General features: G+C 35.9%; 1 protein-coding gene across 4 annotated transcripts in view; it reads right to left on the reverse strand.

The window, feature by feature from the left end:
- Positions 1–1,844: 1,844 nt before the first annotated feature.
- Positions 1,845–18,422, reverse strand: part of TAFA5 (TAFA chemokine like family member 5) — a 400,494-nt gene continuing 383,916 nt past the window's right edge. For 2 of the 4 annotated variants that reach the window (XM_053978646.1, XM_053978649.1), the window contains exon 4: positions 5,399–5,486. In XM_053978646.1, the coding sequence (XP_053834621.1) occupies positions 5,463–5,486 (24 nt within the window). In that variant the 3' untranslated portion in view covers positions 5,399–5,462. Of the gene's footprint in view, positions 3,118–4,453; positions 4,525–5,398; positions 5,487–18,422 lie in introns of those variants that run through there. The other 2 variants (XM_053978647.1, XM_053978648.1) reach the window with 2 other exon arrangements.

The raw sequence follows: 18,422 nt of genomic DNA on the forward strand, positions 1-18,422 counted from the left end.
GAATCTTTTTTCTTTCATAGTTCTTATCCAGAGTAGACCTTATAACCATGTACATCTACCCTTTTTTGTCTATTTAACGTAATTAGAAAAAAAAGACATAAGGTTGCATATTCAGAACTCATTGGACTGTACGATTCTAGATGTAAATATTTCAGATGTCCATTCTTAGATTCTCTTGTTCTTAGAGGATCCATTTTCCTGAAAATAAATGACCATAATATGATCTGTAACTGAACACATCAAAATGAACGTACCCAAGACATGAAAATGGAAGGGTAAAACTTCAAAACACAGTTCATGTCCTCAATTTCCAATTCCATCTTCCTCTCTGTGTTCCTACCTTTCTTATCATCTGGTGAAATTCCTTTGGTGATGTCATGCTCAGGGAACAAGTCTCACTTATAAAAGGATTTTCTTTATTTTTCATAATTTAGCTGAACCAACACAAAACTGAATACTGTAAAGCAACAAAAATGATGCAACATCTTTCATTTCTTCTGTGTTTACTAAATAAGGCTACGAAGCTCCCTTTAAAATAAATCAAAACAGAGAGTTGGTAGAGTGAGGGATCTGGCTCTTGAGGTCTACATATACAGTAAATCTATTTACCATCATTTATTGCATGACATTTTAAACCTGACATTGGTCATTTATAGTGCAGTCAGTCCATAACACTTTACAAGTGGCTGGGCTTTAATTGCTACTTTGATACTGGTCAAAATCCTGTGATTAAATAAGAATTTTGTATATATTTATTTTGCTTGAAGACAAAATAATCCATAGTTCATATTTTCCTGCAACCTATGCATTATATAAGCCTCAGTGTTTGAGTAGGCTTTAAAAAAATTCTTTAATCAACTTTTCATTTTTGTACCTTTCATCTATGGTCACTTGAATAATCTCTACATCTTTTTCTTTAGTAGAATAGAACTAGCATAACACTAAAAGTTAATTGGAGTATTAGGTAGTATACTTGAAACCGTAATACATTTGCCAGGAAGAAATTAAGCTCCCTTGTTGAGTGTATCATACCAATATGTACTAAACTTTTATGCCAAAAGGTACAGTAAAAGGAACATGGTTTTGTTTCTGTTTTATCATAATTTCTCCCTTGTCTATGCTGTCATTGCTAAATTTTCACTAACCAATAATGCTGAAAAAGTGGGCTTTCTAACAATGAGGTAAAACACTGAAAATGGGATCAAGGAATAGGCTTCAAATTGACCCTTACATAAAAATAGGGGAGGGAGGGAGGGAGGGAGGGAGGAAGGAAGGGAGGGAGGGAGGAAGGAAGGGAGGGAGGGAGGAAGAGAGGGAGGGAGGGAGGAAGAGAGGGAGGAAGAGAGGGAGGAAGGAAGGAAGGAAGGAAGGAAGGAAGGAAGGAAGGAAGGAAGGAAGGAAGGAAGGAAGGAAGGAAGGAAGGAAGGAAGGAAGGAAGGAAGGAAGGAAGGAAGGAAGGAAGGAAGGAAGGAAGGAAGGAAGGAAGGAAGGAAGGAAGGAAGGAAGGAAGGAAGGAAGGAAGGAAGGAAGGAAGGAAGGAAGGAAGGAAGGAAGGAAGGAAGGAAGGAAGGAAGGAAGGAAGGAAGGAAGGAAGGAAGGAAGGAAGGAAGGAAGGAAGGAAGGAAGGAAGGAAGGAAGGAAGGAAGGAAGGAAGGAAGGAAGGAAGGAAGGAAGGAAGGAAGGAAGGAAGGAAGGAAGGAAGGAAGGAAGGAAGGAAGGAAGGAAGGAAGGAAGGAAGGAAAACCTTGCTATGAAGAGCAATGAGTAAAATATTTTACACTCTATTTTTATCAGTACATAAAGACAAAAAAATAAAAATAAAATAAAAATAAAAAATGCCTTCCAACAGTGCAATGGTTGAATGCATTTATGTAATATAAACAACATTATTCTTTGCTTTTTCTACACAGTCCTCTCTGGTCATGCTTTACATCCAGAATGTCCCAATGGAAGAAAGCAAACGACACCGGTCACTTCAGAGACAACTGAAGTAATAAAACACAACTTAACTCTGAACCACTTTTCATGACTGTCAGAGTTATCACGTTAATTGTTAAATAGGATTTTCTACAAATATACAACATATAAAAACTGTTAAATATATAACTTTAGGCTTTTCAAAATACATTTAATGATCTCTTTCAAACAAGTGTTACTTTTGTTTTCTCTTTAATTTGCTTTCTGGTGCTAAATGGTGTATCAGATGAGACATAGGCCACAGATGACCAAACATGCTCTTTGCAAATACTGTATTATCCAACTTTAACTATCAAAAATGGAACTGTAGAAGAGGCATGTTTAACTGGTTAAAACAGAAAATGATTTTAGTACGAGAAAGTCAATCTAAGTACAGAGGAATAAAGGTGCTGTGTAGACAGTTTGTGTTCTTTTTGTCCAAGTTTTTCAAACATAGGTCATTTTCTCTCAGTGCTCCGTTATGTTCTCTTGAACATGGCATTTCAAGAGCAGGTCTCTGTGTTAGTTTTTACTTCAGCTTTCCATAAAGACTTCTGCTGGACAACATTTCAGCTTTGTGAAAGCTGGAATCATGTCTTTGTGGAGACCTTCAATTTAATGACATAACTCTCTTAAGAGTAAGATTGTGTCCACTTTAAAATAGCTCTTTGGTCTATTGTAAATACTGAAAGTATAAGAAAATAAAAGCAATTCAGACAGTTTAGGGCACAAGAAGAGTTTCTCTTTTGCACCTCAGTGTCCTCCCATAGGCAAAACAGTCTTCTCTAAGGCTGATTGGGATGATACTCTTCATTGTAGCAGACTCTTCGGATTGAAACATGTAGGTAACAGCAAGTCCAGCAGTGGTGTATAACGCAGATGAAATGTTAACCATGAACGTTTTTGTATTGCTAATGCCCAAGCATATCTCTTTTTTCTATATTCCTTATTCCAGTGATCCTTAGAATGGTAGAACAAACTTTAGCTCATAATGCAGAGGAATTATGCTGTCATTCATGAGATACAGAGAAACAGACAGTTGAGTTGATGACATATAACAGATGATGATCAACAGCAGTGAAACTTGACTAAGTTAAGTAGCTCACAGAGAGCCTAAACCACTCCTACGAGGATTCTGTGTTGCTGCATTTGTCAGGAGACCTGTAAATCAATAAGAACAAATGAGTCAGTGTTTTAATTTACAATTCTGCTTGTCTTTGCTGTCCATTATCATAAAATATACTGTACTGAGGTTTTTCAAGGAGACAGTTAATGAATTAGAAGATATTTATTTTGCACAGCATTTACCCTGAGAAAAAAAACATATGAAAAATCATATATTTTATTATAAAAATGTTATACTTTAATAATTATTTCTAATAAATTATAGCTTACAATAACGTCAATGCCATTTATATTCTACTAAGCTTCATGCACATTCCTTCTCATAAAAATCACAGAATGTTCTTTTACACACATTAAAGTTACAAACAACAATGTCAAATATACATGGTGATTAAGATTACTTTTACTTTTTATGTTCAAGATGTAATGAAAAATGGACTTGAAAGCCATGACCATGTATTAAAAATGCAAAGATGCTTGTACTGGAGGCTTTTCTGCAGTTAAGTTTACGAAGAGCACTAGACTGTGCCTAATTTAAGCAATACTGCCCTCTAGCGATGCTATTACAAGTGCAAATTAATGTAAATAATGGCTATTAATAGTCAATTTAATCAGAAATTTGTTTTAGTTACACACCAGAAAAAAAACAAACAAACAAAAAATCAAAACAAAACCACAAGAAACACAGAATACAATAAAAATGGGCAAAGTACTGCCCAATGAACCTGTTGCAAAAACAAGTGAATGGAAGAAGCATTTCTAAAGAGAAGCAAAGTTCACACTATTAAAGAAAACAAGAGTACTGGAAGACAGCACAAACACAAATGAGAAAATAATGACTTATTTATACAACAAAGAGCCAGCTACTCATGCTCACCCAAAATATGTGTTTAGAAATGGTTTAAAGATTCCACAGATTCTGTATACACCAAAATGTTGTGGGGTGTATTAAGCAAGCATGATTGTTACAAAATGCTGTTTGCATTTTCAAACACTATCTTCTGCTTTGGCATTGTTCTGTCTCCAAGTAGTCAGAACTGTTATTATTGATGGAAATACCATGCAAAACTCCATAAAATACTGAACAGTGAATGTAAAAGAGCAAAACAAATAAGAAAATCCAATTCAATTGGTTTAAACCATATATTGAATATTGCATTTTTAACCTAATCAGTACCAAGCAGTACATGAAAGAAAAATCTGCCTCCAAATCAATTTAGTGACAGCTTGAAACATATGGATCTCTATATATATGCATGTAGAAAGAAAGAAAGAGAGAGATAGACAGATGAATACTTTCCTTACAAGGCATAAAGTGTATGTCATAGATTTCTGCTTTTGTCCTCTCACCTTTTCCAGGAAAAAACACCCCAGAAATCTTGCAAACAGCCTTTCCTTTTCGGACTAGTGATCAGATCTCCAAACCACATGGCCTCAGACAGGCTGAAGGCAAAAAACCTGGTTGATTATTGTGATATATTCCCCTTCTTAAATATACTTTTAGCAAGAGAAATAATGTTTTGGTTCTATTAATTGCCCTCTTTCCTCTTTAAACTCTTTCTTGACCTTCCTGTAATGCCCCTTATTTTTCTTCCCGTTAGAAAAGAACACAACTTTTAAGGTAGTAATACTTTTTAGGTTGCAAGACACAAACCAAACAATTTATGGTTTATTAGGTCTGAAAGTAAACTAGTATGTGTTAAGAATTAACTTGACATAGCTCCATCTTTCCTTTATAATGCCAGAATGGCCCACAGCTAAAAGCAACAGCGTAAACTGCTGATGGACTGTATGCTCAGTGTTTTCATAGTGTGCTTCTCTACCATATTGGTCCCAGGAAGAAGAGAGACTTCAGGTGCAATGACATACATTCAGAGATAACCATCTGCTTTGTCATTTTATGGTGATAAAAGCCTCCTTCCTTCCTTGCTATCCCTGTCTCCACCTTGAACACCCCTACTGCATGAATATGGTATTAACACTTTAAAAGAAGATGAGAAGAGGGGAGAAAATTATGCACTTTAAAAATGCTGAGGAAGGGCATAGAGCAGGCTTGAAGTAAAGTGATGACAGGAAGAGGAACAGATTAGAAAACAGGAAGTGAATTTATAACTTTGGACAATGACAGGAGAAAATGAAATTAAAGGGGGAAAAATGTATATGTTAGCCAGGGAAGTATAAACATCATTTATTAATGAAGCCATGAAATATAAGTAAGATAGTTAATAAGATTAACAGATAAAAAGGAGAGAAAAGATAGCAGAGAGCATGATGAGTCCAGAGAAGAGGAAGAGAATGCACACCTACCCTCCCACCTCCTGTTTTTTCCCTTTCGTTCCTCATTACAGGTAAATTAATCACTCCCCAGAAAAACAGACAGATCAAATAAGAGAAAAGAGGGACTCCTAAAAAAAATAAAAAGGACTAGTTTACTATTTACAATAATAGTGCAATCCATAGAATATAATCATAGAATCTGTTAGGTGGAAAAATACTTTTAAGACCATCAAATCCACCCCAGGACTGCCAAGTCCAACACTAAACCATGTCCATAAGGACCACCACAAATATTTTAAATACTTCTAGGGATGGTGATGTGTAGTCTTTTCCAAAGCTTGACAACCCTTTTAACCCCTCTTTTAGTGAAGAAATTTTGACTAATATCCAATATAAACCACAGAAGTGCAACTTGAGGGTGATATCACTCATTCTGTCACTTGGGAAAACAGCCCTTATGGCTACAACCTCCTTTCAGAGTGATAAGGTATCTCTGATCCTCCTTTTCTCCAGGCTAAAGAACCTCAGCTCCCTCAGCCGCTCCTCAAAAATCTTCTGCTCTAGACATTTTCCCAGCTTTGTTGCCCTTCTTTGGATATACTCCAGTATTTCAATGTCCTTCTTGTAAATGAGAAGCCCAAAACTGAACACAGGATTGAGATGTGGCCTCACCAGTGCCAAGTACAGGGGGAAAATCACTATCCAGTCCTGCTGACCACTCTGTTGTGAATACAAGGATTCCATTGGCTTTTCTGGCTGCCTGAGCATAGCTGGCTCATGTTCAGCTACTGTTGATCAGCATTCTCAGGTCTTTTTCTGCTAGGTTGTTTTACATCCACTCTTCCCCAGCCCTGCAGCACTGCATGGGGCTGTTGTGACCCAAGTGCAGGACTCACCACTTCACCTTGTAGAAACTCCTATACTTGTCCTCAACCCACTGATCCAGCCTGTCCAGAGCCCTCTGCAGAGTCCTTCTATACTCCAGCAGATAAACACTTCCATCCAACTTGGTGTCATTTGTGAACTGACTGGGGGTGCACTCAGTACCCTTGTCCAGATCATTGAATAAGATATTAAGCAGAACTGGCCCCAATACTGAGCCCTGGGGAACACCACTAGTGACTGCCTGCTAGCCAGATTTATTTCTATTCACCACAACTCTCTGGGCTCAGCCACACAATATTTTTTTTTTTTTATCCAGTGAAGGGTGCATCTATCAAAGCAGCCAATTTTGCCAGAAGAATGTTGTGGAAAACAGTGTAAAAGTCTTTACTAAAGTTCAGGTAGACAACATTGGCAGCCTTTCCCTCATTCACTGAGTGGGTAGCCTTGGCATCAGATGAGGTTGGTCCAGCAGGTCAATACCTTTCATAAACCCATGCTGGCTGGGCCTGATCCCCTGTGCATATGCCCCAGGATGACACTCAAGAAGATCTGCTCCATAACCTTCCCTGGCACCAAAGTTAGACTGAAAGGCCTATAATCTTCTCCATAGAAGCCCAAGGTGGCAGTTCTGCTGACCTCCCTTTTTTACAACTCCAAGAATTGAAACACATGAATTGAAACACATGAGAAGTACCACTTCCCTAACAGGCAAGTAAAATGGTGCTCTTGATGGCTGTTTGGCAGCAATTTTTGGAATATTAATTAGCTCATCAGATTGCAATAATAACTGTAAATTAAATAACTACTTACATAAAACTGCTTCAAATCCTGGGAAATTGGTTTTTGCACTGTTTTGGTTCTTTTTTCACTTCACTTAGGAATTTTCTAGCAGCATCAAATTAAAGAAAGGCTGGATAACTATCACATAGAACAACATTTTTTCTGTTCATACACAGAACTCATGTCATTTCTAGGTACCAAAGCACATGTCTGTTTGTCACTGAGTTCAGTGAAGTCAGAATTTCTTCCCAGCTCTTCAGACAGCAGGTCCTGCTTCCTTTGGAAGGAGTCAAATATTTAGGCTGTAAGTTTGAGTTTCTTCAAATTTGAGGTACTGAGCAGGCATCTAGTACCAGAGATTAAAATACTACTATATACTTTCTGACTGTTTACATGGTGGAAGTCCAAGCCCCTGCATGTTACACAGGAATCTGCTCAAGAGGAAAACAAATTTTCCTGCTAATAATCCAAAACATAAGAAGCAATACAGTTCACATGACCATATGCATCTTTCTGTTGTTCTTGGGTGGCTTGAATATGTCCCAAGAGTGTTTGGCTTATTAGAGCAATTATAACACATTCCACTTAATTTGTCTTACTCTGGAGGGAGTAGAATAAGGGTCAGTCTAGACCCAACTGTGCCCTAATGGCACATAAAATATTTTATTTCTTCACTTTTATGGTCAAAACAAAGGAAAAAAGTTATGCAAGTCACCTTGAGAAGATAAGAATATATGATGCTTTGCTGACTTACACAAGCATTTCACCAAAAGAAACCCCCACAAAAACCTCTCTTTCAGTGTAGCATCTAGGATTTAACTGAGTGACAAAAATGTTTGAATTTCTCATCACAACCAGAAAGTTGAGCCAGGCTTACTGTAAGTGGCAAATATTTTCAGTTAGGATTGGGTTTCAAGTATGTCTTGACCTTTTACTTTATATGGAATCCACATAAATACCAACAATTCCATGTCAAGCCTTATAAAACTTTAGCAGTTTCACCTGTTTTTTCACTCTGTGTTTTTAGAATAAAAAGTTCACCAAAGTTGTGGTTTTTGCTACAGGAGCCAAGTGCTCTCACATGACTCCTATTGCAGTCACATTGGCACTCTTTGATGACAATTCTATTATGTTTCCAGAACTGATTTCTGGAAATTTTCTGGATACCTACAAGTAATTGGTCATATTAAAGATGTTTCAGTGCTGCTTAAGAGCTGAACTACTTGTATAAATTCTGTGTCTTGCACTTTCAACTACAGTCTTATGCCTCTGTGAATCGTAGGATTCTGTGCAGCATCCGTGAGTGCAAACAGCTTTTTTTTATGTTTGGGTTCTTTTTACCCAAGAAAATTCACAGAGATGGATGCTGGTTGAACCAGTCTCTGAATCACAAATCTACTTATAATAGAAACAGTTCCAAACCTTTTACCAACTGACTGCAAGTCAGATAAACAGCATGTATTTCCCCTCTGCTTCTGTGGCTCTCAGTTCCAGGTCCCTAAACAACTAAGCATATATGATGCAGAAAGAAAGATGTAAAAGCATTAAAATGCCCTAGGAAAACCTTACACTGCCTTGCAAGACACCTCCTGCTTTATGGGAATAAAAATGTAAATTTCTGGTGATGATCCAAGGAGCAGCAATGATCTGTTTCATTCATGAGAACTCCCATAGTCCCTCCTGAAAATGTATTTTGTTTCCTTCCCTTCCTCTCCTTTTCTCCATGCTGTTCATATATACAAACTGAATTGCTTAGTCTTCAGAAAAAAAAATAGAAGACAAGTTACTCTAACTATAAAGTATCTAAAGCTATTAGGAATAAGAAAAAGAAACATGAAAGCTACCCTACTTAATGCTGTATTCTGTCTCACTAAGCTAGCCACAGGAAGAGCAATTTCAGAGTTCAAACCACAGTACCTACGGAACTAGGAGTTATAAGATTGAACAAATTTAGTGTCTGTGCTTCTGGATGAATATTTATAAGAAGAAGTGTAATGTATTAGGTAGTGTATATGCAGGTATATTTTGCCGTGCCGCATTCCAACAAAGTAGCAGATAGCTGAGTTACAGATAGCAGAATCCCATTATCAGCCACCTTCAAAAAGAACATGCTTTTTAACACCCATTGTATGTTTCTTTTCACTTCCACTATTCAAGCCTGACACAGAAAGAAGTGTTTATTCCCAATCTGAGACTCTTTGCATATTTTCCCCAATAACTATTTTAATATCACTCTGTCTTAAAAAAAATCCCAAAAAGTCTCATTTCCCCTTAAATAACACTTTTAGTCCTATCTTCTCAACTTCCCCAGACCATCTGCCAGGACTGTCATCATGATCATTAATTTCCTTTTCTGTTAAAACCCTTTTTGTCTCATATTACCTTTTTTTAAATTACAAGATCTTGGAATACACTGGGTCAGATCATACGCTCCTTTCTTCTTCTGAATTGCCTATTACTTCATAAGCAATAGCAGTGAAGGAAGTGGGACTGTTGTTATAATTAGATAATCCTTACAATGACTGAAAATGTTGGAATCACATGTTGTAAACCAGCTGAAATACATCTGAACCTGGGTCATGCAGGTACCCCTTGTTTAAGAGCTCAGCCTTAAGCATGTGTAATTACACAAGTTTGGTTTGTGGCATCTGAGTATATGCTAAGGAAAGCAATGAAGGTGTCAGAATCACAGACTCATTTAGGTTGGAAAAGATGCCTCTAAGGTCATTGGCTCCAATCTTGCATCATCACCTTGTCAGCTAGGCTATGGCACTAAGTACCACGTGCAGTTTTTTCTCCAACTTCTCCAGGCATGGTGACTCCACCACCTCCCTGCACAGCCTGCTCCAATGCTTGACAACCCTTCTGTGAACAAATTCCTCCTGACGCCAAACCTGAGCTTCACCTGATACAGCTTGAAGCTGTGTCCTTTCCTGTCACTAGTTGCTTGAGAGGATGATCCCTGCCTTTTACAGCCTCCTTTCAGGTACTTGTAGAGAGCAATAAGGTCTCTACAAGTAGAGACCCCTGAGCCTCCTTTTCTCCAGGCTAAACACCCCCAGCTCCCTCAGCTGCTCCTTACAAGGAGTGCCTTGTGCTCCAGCCCCTTCACCTGCTCCATGCCTTTCTCTGGACACACTCCAGCATCTTAATATCTTTCTTGCAGTGAGTGGCCCAGAACTGAACATAAGATTCAAGGTGTGGCTCACCAGTGCTGACTAGAGGAGGAAAATCACTGCCCTAATCCCACTGGCCACACTGAGGTCAACATTGGTCCAAAAGAGAAAGACAGCAGCAAGAATATCTGTCCTCAGAAGATTCAAAGCCCTTGGATACAAAGGTGATCATGGGAGATTTTTTCTCAAAGTAGCATTTAAAACTGTTGTGGATAACAAAAGAGCAAGGCAGGCCTCATTTCACCCCCTGTGAAAGTCTAAAATCAGCTCCTTCAAGCAACATGGGTGGAAAGAGGGAAGGATGAAGAGGATCACACATCTTATAAGGCACAACAATGCAAAGCAGTGTGTTTTCATCTCTCACGTGCTGGCTAAAATACTAAATATCCTTAAATTAACTCCAGATAAAGACCTTGAGCAAGTAACTCAATTTTATCTGATTTCTTTCTGCTCTTATAAATTGGTTAGAGGTGTGCACATATATGAAGGTTAACAGCAGATAAAACTAAGAGATTTGTAACTGGTGTGAAATTGTAAACTTGAAAAATTACTACTTCTCTGTCACCCTTTTATTCTTCAAATAAAAAGCAACAGCAATATTAGCATGATTGAAAGTATCTAAGAATAGCCATGGGCTTTCCTCAGGATACTGAAAAGATATCTGGAGTTATTTTATATTTATATATTTATTTAAATCTATATTATATATAATATGTATAAATTTATATTGTTATATTATATTATATTATATTTATTCTATTCTATTCTATTCTATTCTATTCTATTATATTAATTATATTATATTATATTATATTATTATATTATATTATATTATATTATATTATATTATATTATATTATAATATACAATTTCTGACACTTTTCTCTAAGGTAGGAGACAGGTTCAGATTAAATTACCAATGTATCTAAGAATTTATTTTTTATTTAAATACAATACTTTAATTTTTACTGAATTCTGAATGTTCATACATATATATCTATATTCAAAGACTATATTCAAAGACTAACAAATCTTAAAGTTTTAAGCTTAATTAAATTAAATCTTTTTGTGAAAAATAGTGATTTAAATATTTCTGTGTGCTAATAAATCTATGCATTACAATTATCTTCCATATAATAATGCTTTTATTGAAACAATAGAAGAGTATTTTATTAAGAGGGTGATGTGACTTTTAATTTTAAAGTTTAAAAAATAATCTTGCCTATAGTTAAATTTATTAGTCTAACACATGGTAAAATTTACTAGTCTACATCATGGAAAAAATAAAGAAAAAAAATAGTCCACACACAAATATAAGATTTAATTTTTCTTTTCTAATTACAAGGAGAAGATTGTTCAAGGACATCTGGGAGTACTATCTGATTGATTGTGTTGGTTCAGCCAACAGGAGGTTGGGATGAAGCAAGGTTAGTTGCACATTCAGTAAAAACTGGAACAGTGTTTTATTAAGACTGTGAAAAAAGTTGAATAATACATCAAAAGTGCATCATGCTTTTAGAGGGAATATTTAGGATGTTTCACCCATTAAAAGAGCTAATTCTGACTTTAAAAGCATGAGCTTTAAACTGGAAGTTCAATTGGTAGTGAAGGAACTGCATAATCAATGTTCACCAGTGAGATACTTTGCTTTATGTACTCCATTTGACAAGTGATTGTTTAAGAAAGCAGTCATGTTTCTCATCATTCCAGAAAACAATGCAGCACTGTAAATTACTTCTGACAAGCAATCTTTAGAAGTATTTTGTGTATCAGAAATAAATTTTTGTCTTTGGAATTATTCTGCTTAGCCTTTGTCTAGAACTTGAATAGAAAGTCGTAAATGGACAATTATAGGGAATCAGAGTAGAGGAGGAATATATATATATATATACACATATATATATATATATGTATATATATATATGAGATAAGAAGAATGCAGAAGGGTTTTTATTCTCTCAGAGACATGTTTAAAAACAAAAACAGGAACATACACAACATTTTTCTGTAGAAATAACACACAGACATTCACTGAAAGCAGAACAGCAAGTGTGGTCTTCAACACAGCTCACATGTAGGTAGATATATAAACAGAAGAAAGTTTATTACTGCTCTTAGTCCTTACGTCCTCTGCAAAAGGGAAAATCCTCTGAAAGTAAAATTTTCTAAAATGGAATTGTTAGACAGTCCTCTAATATGTACATGGAAAACAAAATAAGCATATAATAGCATAAAATAGTTCAGTTTCTTAAACCTTGATCCTATTCACTTTCTGTGAAAACCCCAAAAGTCCTGGACTAACAGATTGTTACATCCCTGTTAACAGGTTTATGAGATTTAGTTCCTGGCCCTAAAGACGATTTTCAAAATGACAAAAATCTTTCCCTAAAACAGCTCACCACAGAAACAGTGAGGTTCTTCAGGAACCAGAAATGGATATTCTTCAAAAAGTCAACTATGATTTTTTATCAGATTAAAGCCAAGGTTTTCTAGAGATCCTTCAAACCATCATTCAACCATAGACATTCTGAAAGCACAGTGGGAAATGTAGTGACTTAACACAGTGTTTTCTTCGCAATTTGAGGAGGGAGAGAATATTTCTTGAGGTAAGGGGAAAATTGACAGGTGTAGGGGATTGTGCATACAGCAACATATGCTGATCTTCTCTTTAATGAAAATGTATCCATACACCTTATAAACATTCAAGTCCCAGTTTTCTTCATTCCAGGAAATGTTTATGTTTGTTTTGTGATATATTCTTATAATCCCCACTAAAATATCCTTTTGCACACCTATGATCATCTTCCAGTTTTAAGTTGTGCATGACTATGGTAAAGAAGTGGGAAGAAGAATGCAAGAGGAAATTTAAGGGTCATTATCCCAAGCTAGCCAATTAAGACTATTTGATTCCCCTAGAATAACACCTTTAGGCACAGTGCAAATATATTTAAACTTAACACAGGTTATGGATGGAGTGTCTCAGAAACAACCAGTGTTTCAATGACTACTGAGGCAGAGCACTGTGCACTGTGCAGCATATTGGATCAAAATTCTTTGGCAAGATCAACATTACTCTCTCTACCCTGTTTCTCTGCTGTTTTGGCAAGCAGTTCTGTGATCAGATTTCTGCAGTAGTCTGAAAACAAACAACAAAAGAGGAAAAATAAACTGTGGCAAACTTCAAGGAATTTTCTGTAATTTGCAATAAATTTATACAGACAAAACACAGAACTATATAAAAGCAGCTTCAATAGAACTTTCGAGGAGTAGGAAAGGAAGTAAACCTTACCTTCTCTCAAAGATATCAGTCTCAAGTGCCTCTCCTAGAAGTGGGATGAATCCCCTACCTTGTAAAACCTTTCTCAGCTAGACTTTAGACATACCTAAGCAGTGTCTCTTCCATAACAGCCCTTAAACTCTCCATCATTACAGTCTCCTTGGGTCAAATTCTGAGGTTATGAAATCTAAAAATGGGTATTATATATGATGATTATGACCTCAGTCAGGATCCACAAAATCTAGAGCTCAATTCTATGTAAGCATAGATGCTCAGTGTCTGTTGGACATGCTTAAGTATCTCTCCTTTTCTACAGATGCTACTTAAAAAGCCCTTGTTGCACACCTGAATATATCTTAGACTTCTGGAACCTATAGGCTGCCCTGGACATATGAGTAAAGGGAACTGAATTCTGCCCTTATTCTCTTTGCACTAGCTGAAAAGTTCCAAGCAGCTCCTGCTTGTGGCTCAATGGGCCTCCTTGAGTCATGAGTGACCCACTGCACATGCATCAATGCCCAAACCATGTCTTTGTGACTGAGCATTTTGTCTGGGTTGAATGATGCAGATGACAAGGAAGAAGAAGATACCAATCATGATCAGTGGCTGTGTTAAAGAAGCAAGTGATTGTGGTTCAGTTAGTCAACATCATGAGACAGACCATGAAACATTTCTGTGGGTGCACCCTTAAGAAAGAAATGTCATCACAGCAATCCCATAGCATCAGGAGGATGAGATCACAGATAAGTGTCTTATTACACTAAGCACAAGTATTATGAGAGCTGTCAGTTTCTTTATTAAAACATTTATCTGACCTTTGTTATCTTCCAAGCTTGTTTTCACATTTATAAGAATGACAAATAGTAACATCAGACCTTAAGACTATTTCAAAAGTGACTGAGCTATTTGAGAGATACTTCTTGGTTAAATCCGAGTAAAATGCTTGTTCCAATCATAGTTGTGCAACAGAACTTGTTGGTTCATAAAACAGTTATTCAGATGAAATGCAATGAACCTGAGAGGGAAATAAGCTTCAGGTGAAGACAGGGATCAAGCTCTAGTTTTGACAGTGTCATTAGTGAATCCATTTTAATGGCTCACACTGTTTCTGTGCTGGTCATCAGAGTACCATTTTTGTGTTCATAATCTAATGCAACAAATCAACTTCAGGAACCACTGACATGAAACTTATTTTTAATAAAATATTTTATGCTTTAGGACTTTAGGCCTTTCATTATGGTAAGATTTTTGCTGATGAGAATTCACAGATTTCTTTTTCTTATCATAGATTTTCCCAGATTTGAAAAATTATAGAAGAGATCTGAAAGAGTTCAGCTGCTGCCAGTATCAAGCCCTTGGTTCCTCTGGTATGTCTGGATTTATGAGGAGGAGGTTTTCAAGACAGAAGGAAGAGATATCACCATGTTTTAGCAGTTACAAGAAAGTACATCAAAGTTAAGGGGATAGGTCCTAAAATATTAACTATAGTCCAGATGGCCTACGTGGGTGAAACTTGAGAATGTTTAATGAGAAATCACACAAAACTCAGATGCTATAGAAACAAGAGACAAAACAGAAAAAAAGGAAAATGCATTACTGACTCTGCCAGACATGCTAGGCAACATTTCATAAATATCAGATGGAAGAAGTCATGATCAATCTTTCCATTGAGGTCAGGAATAACATGCCGTATAGAACAGGACTGGTGCACAAATGACATCGTATGTTTTGAGTTTCTGCTGTCAGAAGGATACATGGTCCTCATAATAGGTCTTGGCTTGGGCTAAGAGTTTCTTGGATGTCAGTGTATCAGGGTTAATAGGCAATGAATAGTTTGTGTTTCTCTAACAGTGACCATTTTTAACTAATTAATCAGAAATGGAAAAAATAGCACTTTTTTTTTTCCCCCCCACAAGTAGAAGCAGAAATCTGGTCTGTGTAGGAGACAATGTGGGTGTGTTCTACAGATTCTGCAAGATTCACAGGGACCACTGTGGGAATGACAACATAGACAGGAAAGTACTACTGAAAGACAACCTTGCAAGGTAAAAGTATGTTTGTCCCAGCAGTCATTTCTCTTTGGAAAGCTTAGCTGCAATTCTTTTCTATATGCAATTAAAAACTCTGATCACAAAATCTTTTATCACTTCTAGACTCAATAGGTACAAGAACAGTTAAAAACTATTTAGAATAATTTTGTTTAAAAAAAAATAAATTCCAGAAAGTTAAACTTCCATTTAAAAGTTTTATAATTACTTTTGCATTCCAGAAGTAGTAATATGCAATAAGATACGAGCTGTGTTGAAAAGTAGAAAAAGCTTCCAATAGAAAAATAAAAACCTGGGCTGCAAATATTATCCTATTGACCCCTGGGCATTTAAAAGCCTAACTAACAATTTTGTTGGTCAATGAGACTTCCTGTAAAACAGACATTTTGAAGGGGCAATACAGTTTTTTTCATACATATTGCAACTACCTTTTTCAGGTACCTTCATGTCAAATCCTCTAAAAATGTATAGCCTGACAGTATTTGAGGAAAAAAAAAATTGTCTTGATCATGTAAATGAAATTAAACCTTATCTTTTGGAAGGCCCTAGATTTCTACTGATGATGGGGAAGGATAACAGCAACTCTTTTCTGAAGTCATGTAGGTGGTAAATGCCTTATAAGGAAAAAATGAATCTGGATGTCACAAATTATTTCTTTGATATTTTAAAAATAATGTTCCTTGGGTTTTTTTGGTGGTTTTTTTTTTATTAAAAAAAAACCAAACAAACAAACACACACACACAAAAACCCAACTGCATGCTATGCAACATCTAAATATAAGATGACATTTTCATCTTCCCAGCAAAAAATATTTCAAGCTAAGATATTAACAAGAAAACAGCTGCCTTTCTAATTAGTACATTTGATGCTTAGCTTCTTTTCATTACAGCACAGACAGGGAACACTTTGATCTAAATGTTTTAATGAGTTTTAAGTAGCATCAGGCCCCAGAAATTTAAAAATTATTTTATATATATTCATGTATATGCACATATATATATATATACATATAAATGCATATATATATGTGTGTATATACATATACACACATATAGGTATTACACACTTATATGCATATTATAATTTTTAATGTACACCTAAAAATTGATCGGATCAATACATTCCCTTATAACACGTCAGCAGGAATTAAGCACATTATACTTGCTATGGATAGGCCATATAACAATGCCTGAACTGCAATGCTAATGAGAAACATTGTGATAGAACTGACGTTTCTTTTGGGTTCTGAAAGTAAAAATATTAAAAAAATAAGTAAATAAACTTAAATATCAAAGTGAAAATTCTAAGTTGTAACAAATATGATTAGTTGTTCATCTGACTGTTTGTTGATTTAACATTTGGGACAGAAAACTCTGAAATTATTCCTGAATCTCCTCCTTTTCCTTTTAAAAACTCTATACCAGCACACCATCTAACTAAAAGGTAAGAGTCAAGAGGCTTTACTTTTTTACAATATATGCACTATTAATTTACTCCATACAATAAAGTATGCTTAATTAACCAATGGTACTTACTCTTCAGACAGACTTTCAAAATGCAGAACAGCTATATCAATGTGTAATAGAAGACATTTTCACCATAATTTTCTATTTAAAGGTGCACTTATGTTGATATTTGATTACACTAGTGTTCTTCTATAAATAGCAGAGTATCTGCATATTCCCCCAACAAGCTCTGCTCCTGGGAATTTTTGTTCAAAATCTGGCATGATTGTAAGTCAGAGCTCTGACATCTGGAACACTTTGGGCTACCTCCAAATGGGAAAAAAAAAAATCAGTATTTGCCAGAGGGTGTCTTTCTCAAAGATGGACCAACTAACCTTGGCCAGAAAACATATAAACTGAAATTGAGCACCTTGCCATCAAAATTAACAGAGTGACCTGAAAAGAATGCTGTCACTCCTAGCAATGACACTGCTTTGCTCACTTTTTGGATATACTGTTGCCTGATAGGCCAAAACTACACAAACTGTGTTTGGACAAAATTGACATGAATTATAAGTAGACATAATTCAGAAGCTACAGATTTAGACCTTTATTAATGTCAATGAAGAGAGAAATACATTTTCATTTAAAACCTCATACATGGTTTGATCAGAAAGTAGTGCTAAGATTCATCAAAAGCTGTCAATTGCCATTTGCTGTGCTAATTCAAGACATGCATGTACTTAAATATACTTTTTTTTTTTGTTTTACAGAAATCCTGCTGAGTCTCCTGAGACCATTATGACTGGCTTATTTCCCAGACATATCTGTAAAGGGTATTTGGCTCATAGAAAATATAACATATAGTATCCTAAAGTGAAAAGAGTGGTAGAACACTTCTGTCTGTCAAGTTTGTGTGTTAAGGGTTCTAATCTCAAGATACAAAAGGTAAACTGAACTCTTGGCTAAGTCCTTAAAGCTTAAAAAAAGACAAGTAAAAAAAAAAAAAAAAAAGCACCTTGGTCCTTTTGCCAAATAAATATAATGATTTATTATCAATTTAATCCCTACTTTTTATTATCTATAATATTATTTATGACTGGTGAACTGTACGAACAAAGACTATGGTTCTCACAATTCAGTTCATAGTGCAAATAAGGCATAGAGTCTGATGTAATATCTAAAGCACTGGTTAACTGCCACACTTTACCTTAAATATAGCTCACAACTACCACCCAGAAACTGAGAAGAATGTTATTCACTGGGATTCTGAAGACAGGATAAGGTGTACATATCTGTAACATTTTCAGTCACAGAAAGAGATAAGGGGACTAAGCATATAATTAGTATATCAGTATCTGAAAGCAGTATGGCTGTTAGCACAGCAGAGTTATTAAATTTTATAATATCAGAGAAGCACTTAGCTGAATTGTATGAATCTGCAGGTTCTGG

The sequence above is a fragment of the Vidua macroura genome, chromosome 5 (genome assembly GCF_024509145.1).
Source record: "Vidua macroura isolate BioBank_ID:100142 chromosome 5, ASM2450914v1, whole genome shotgun sequence".
NCBI classification, from domain to species: Eukaryota; Metazoa; Chordata; class Aves; order Passeriformes; family Viduidae; genus Vidua; species Vidua macroura.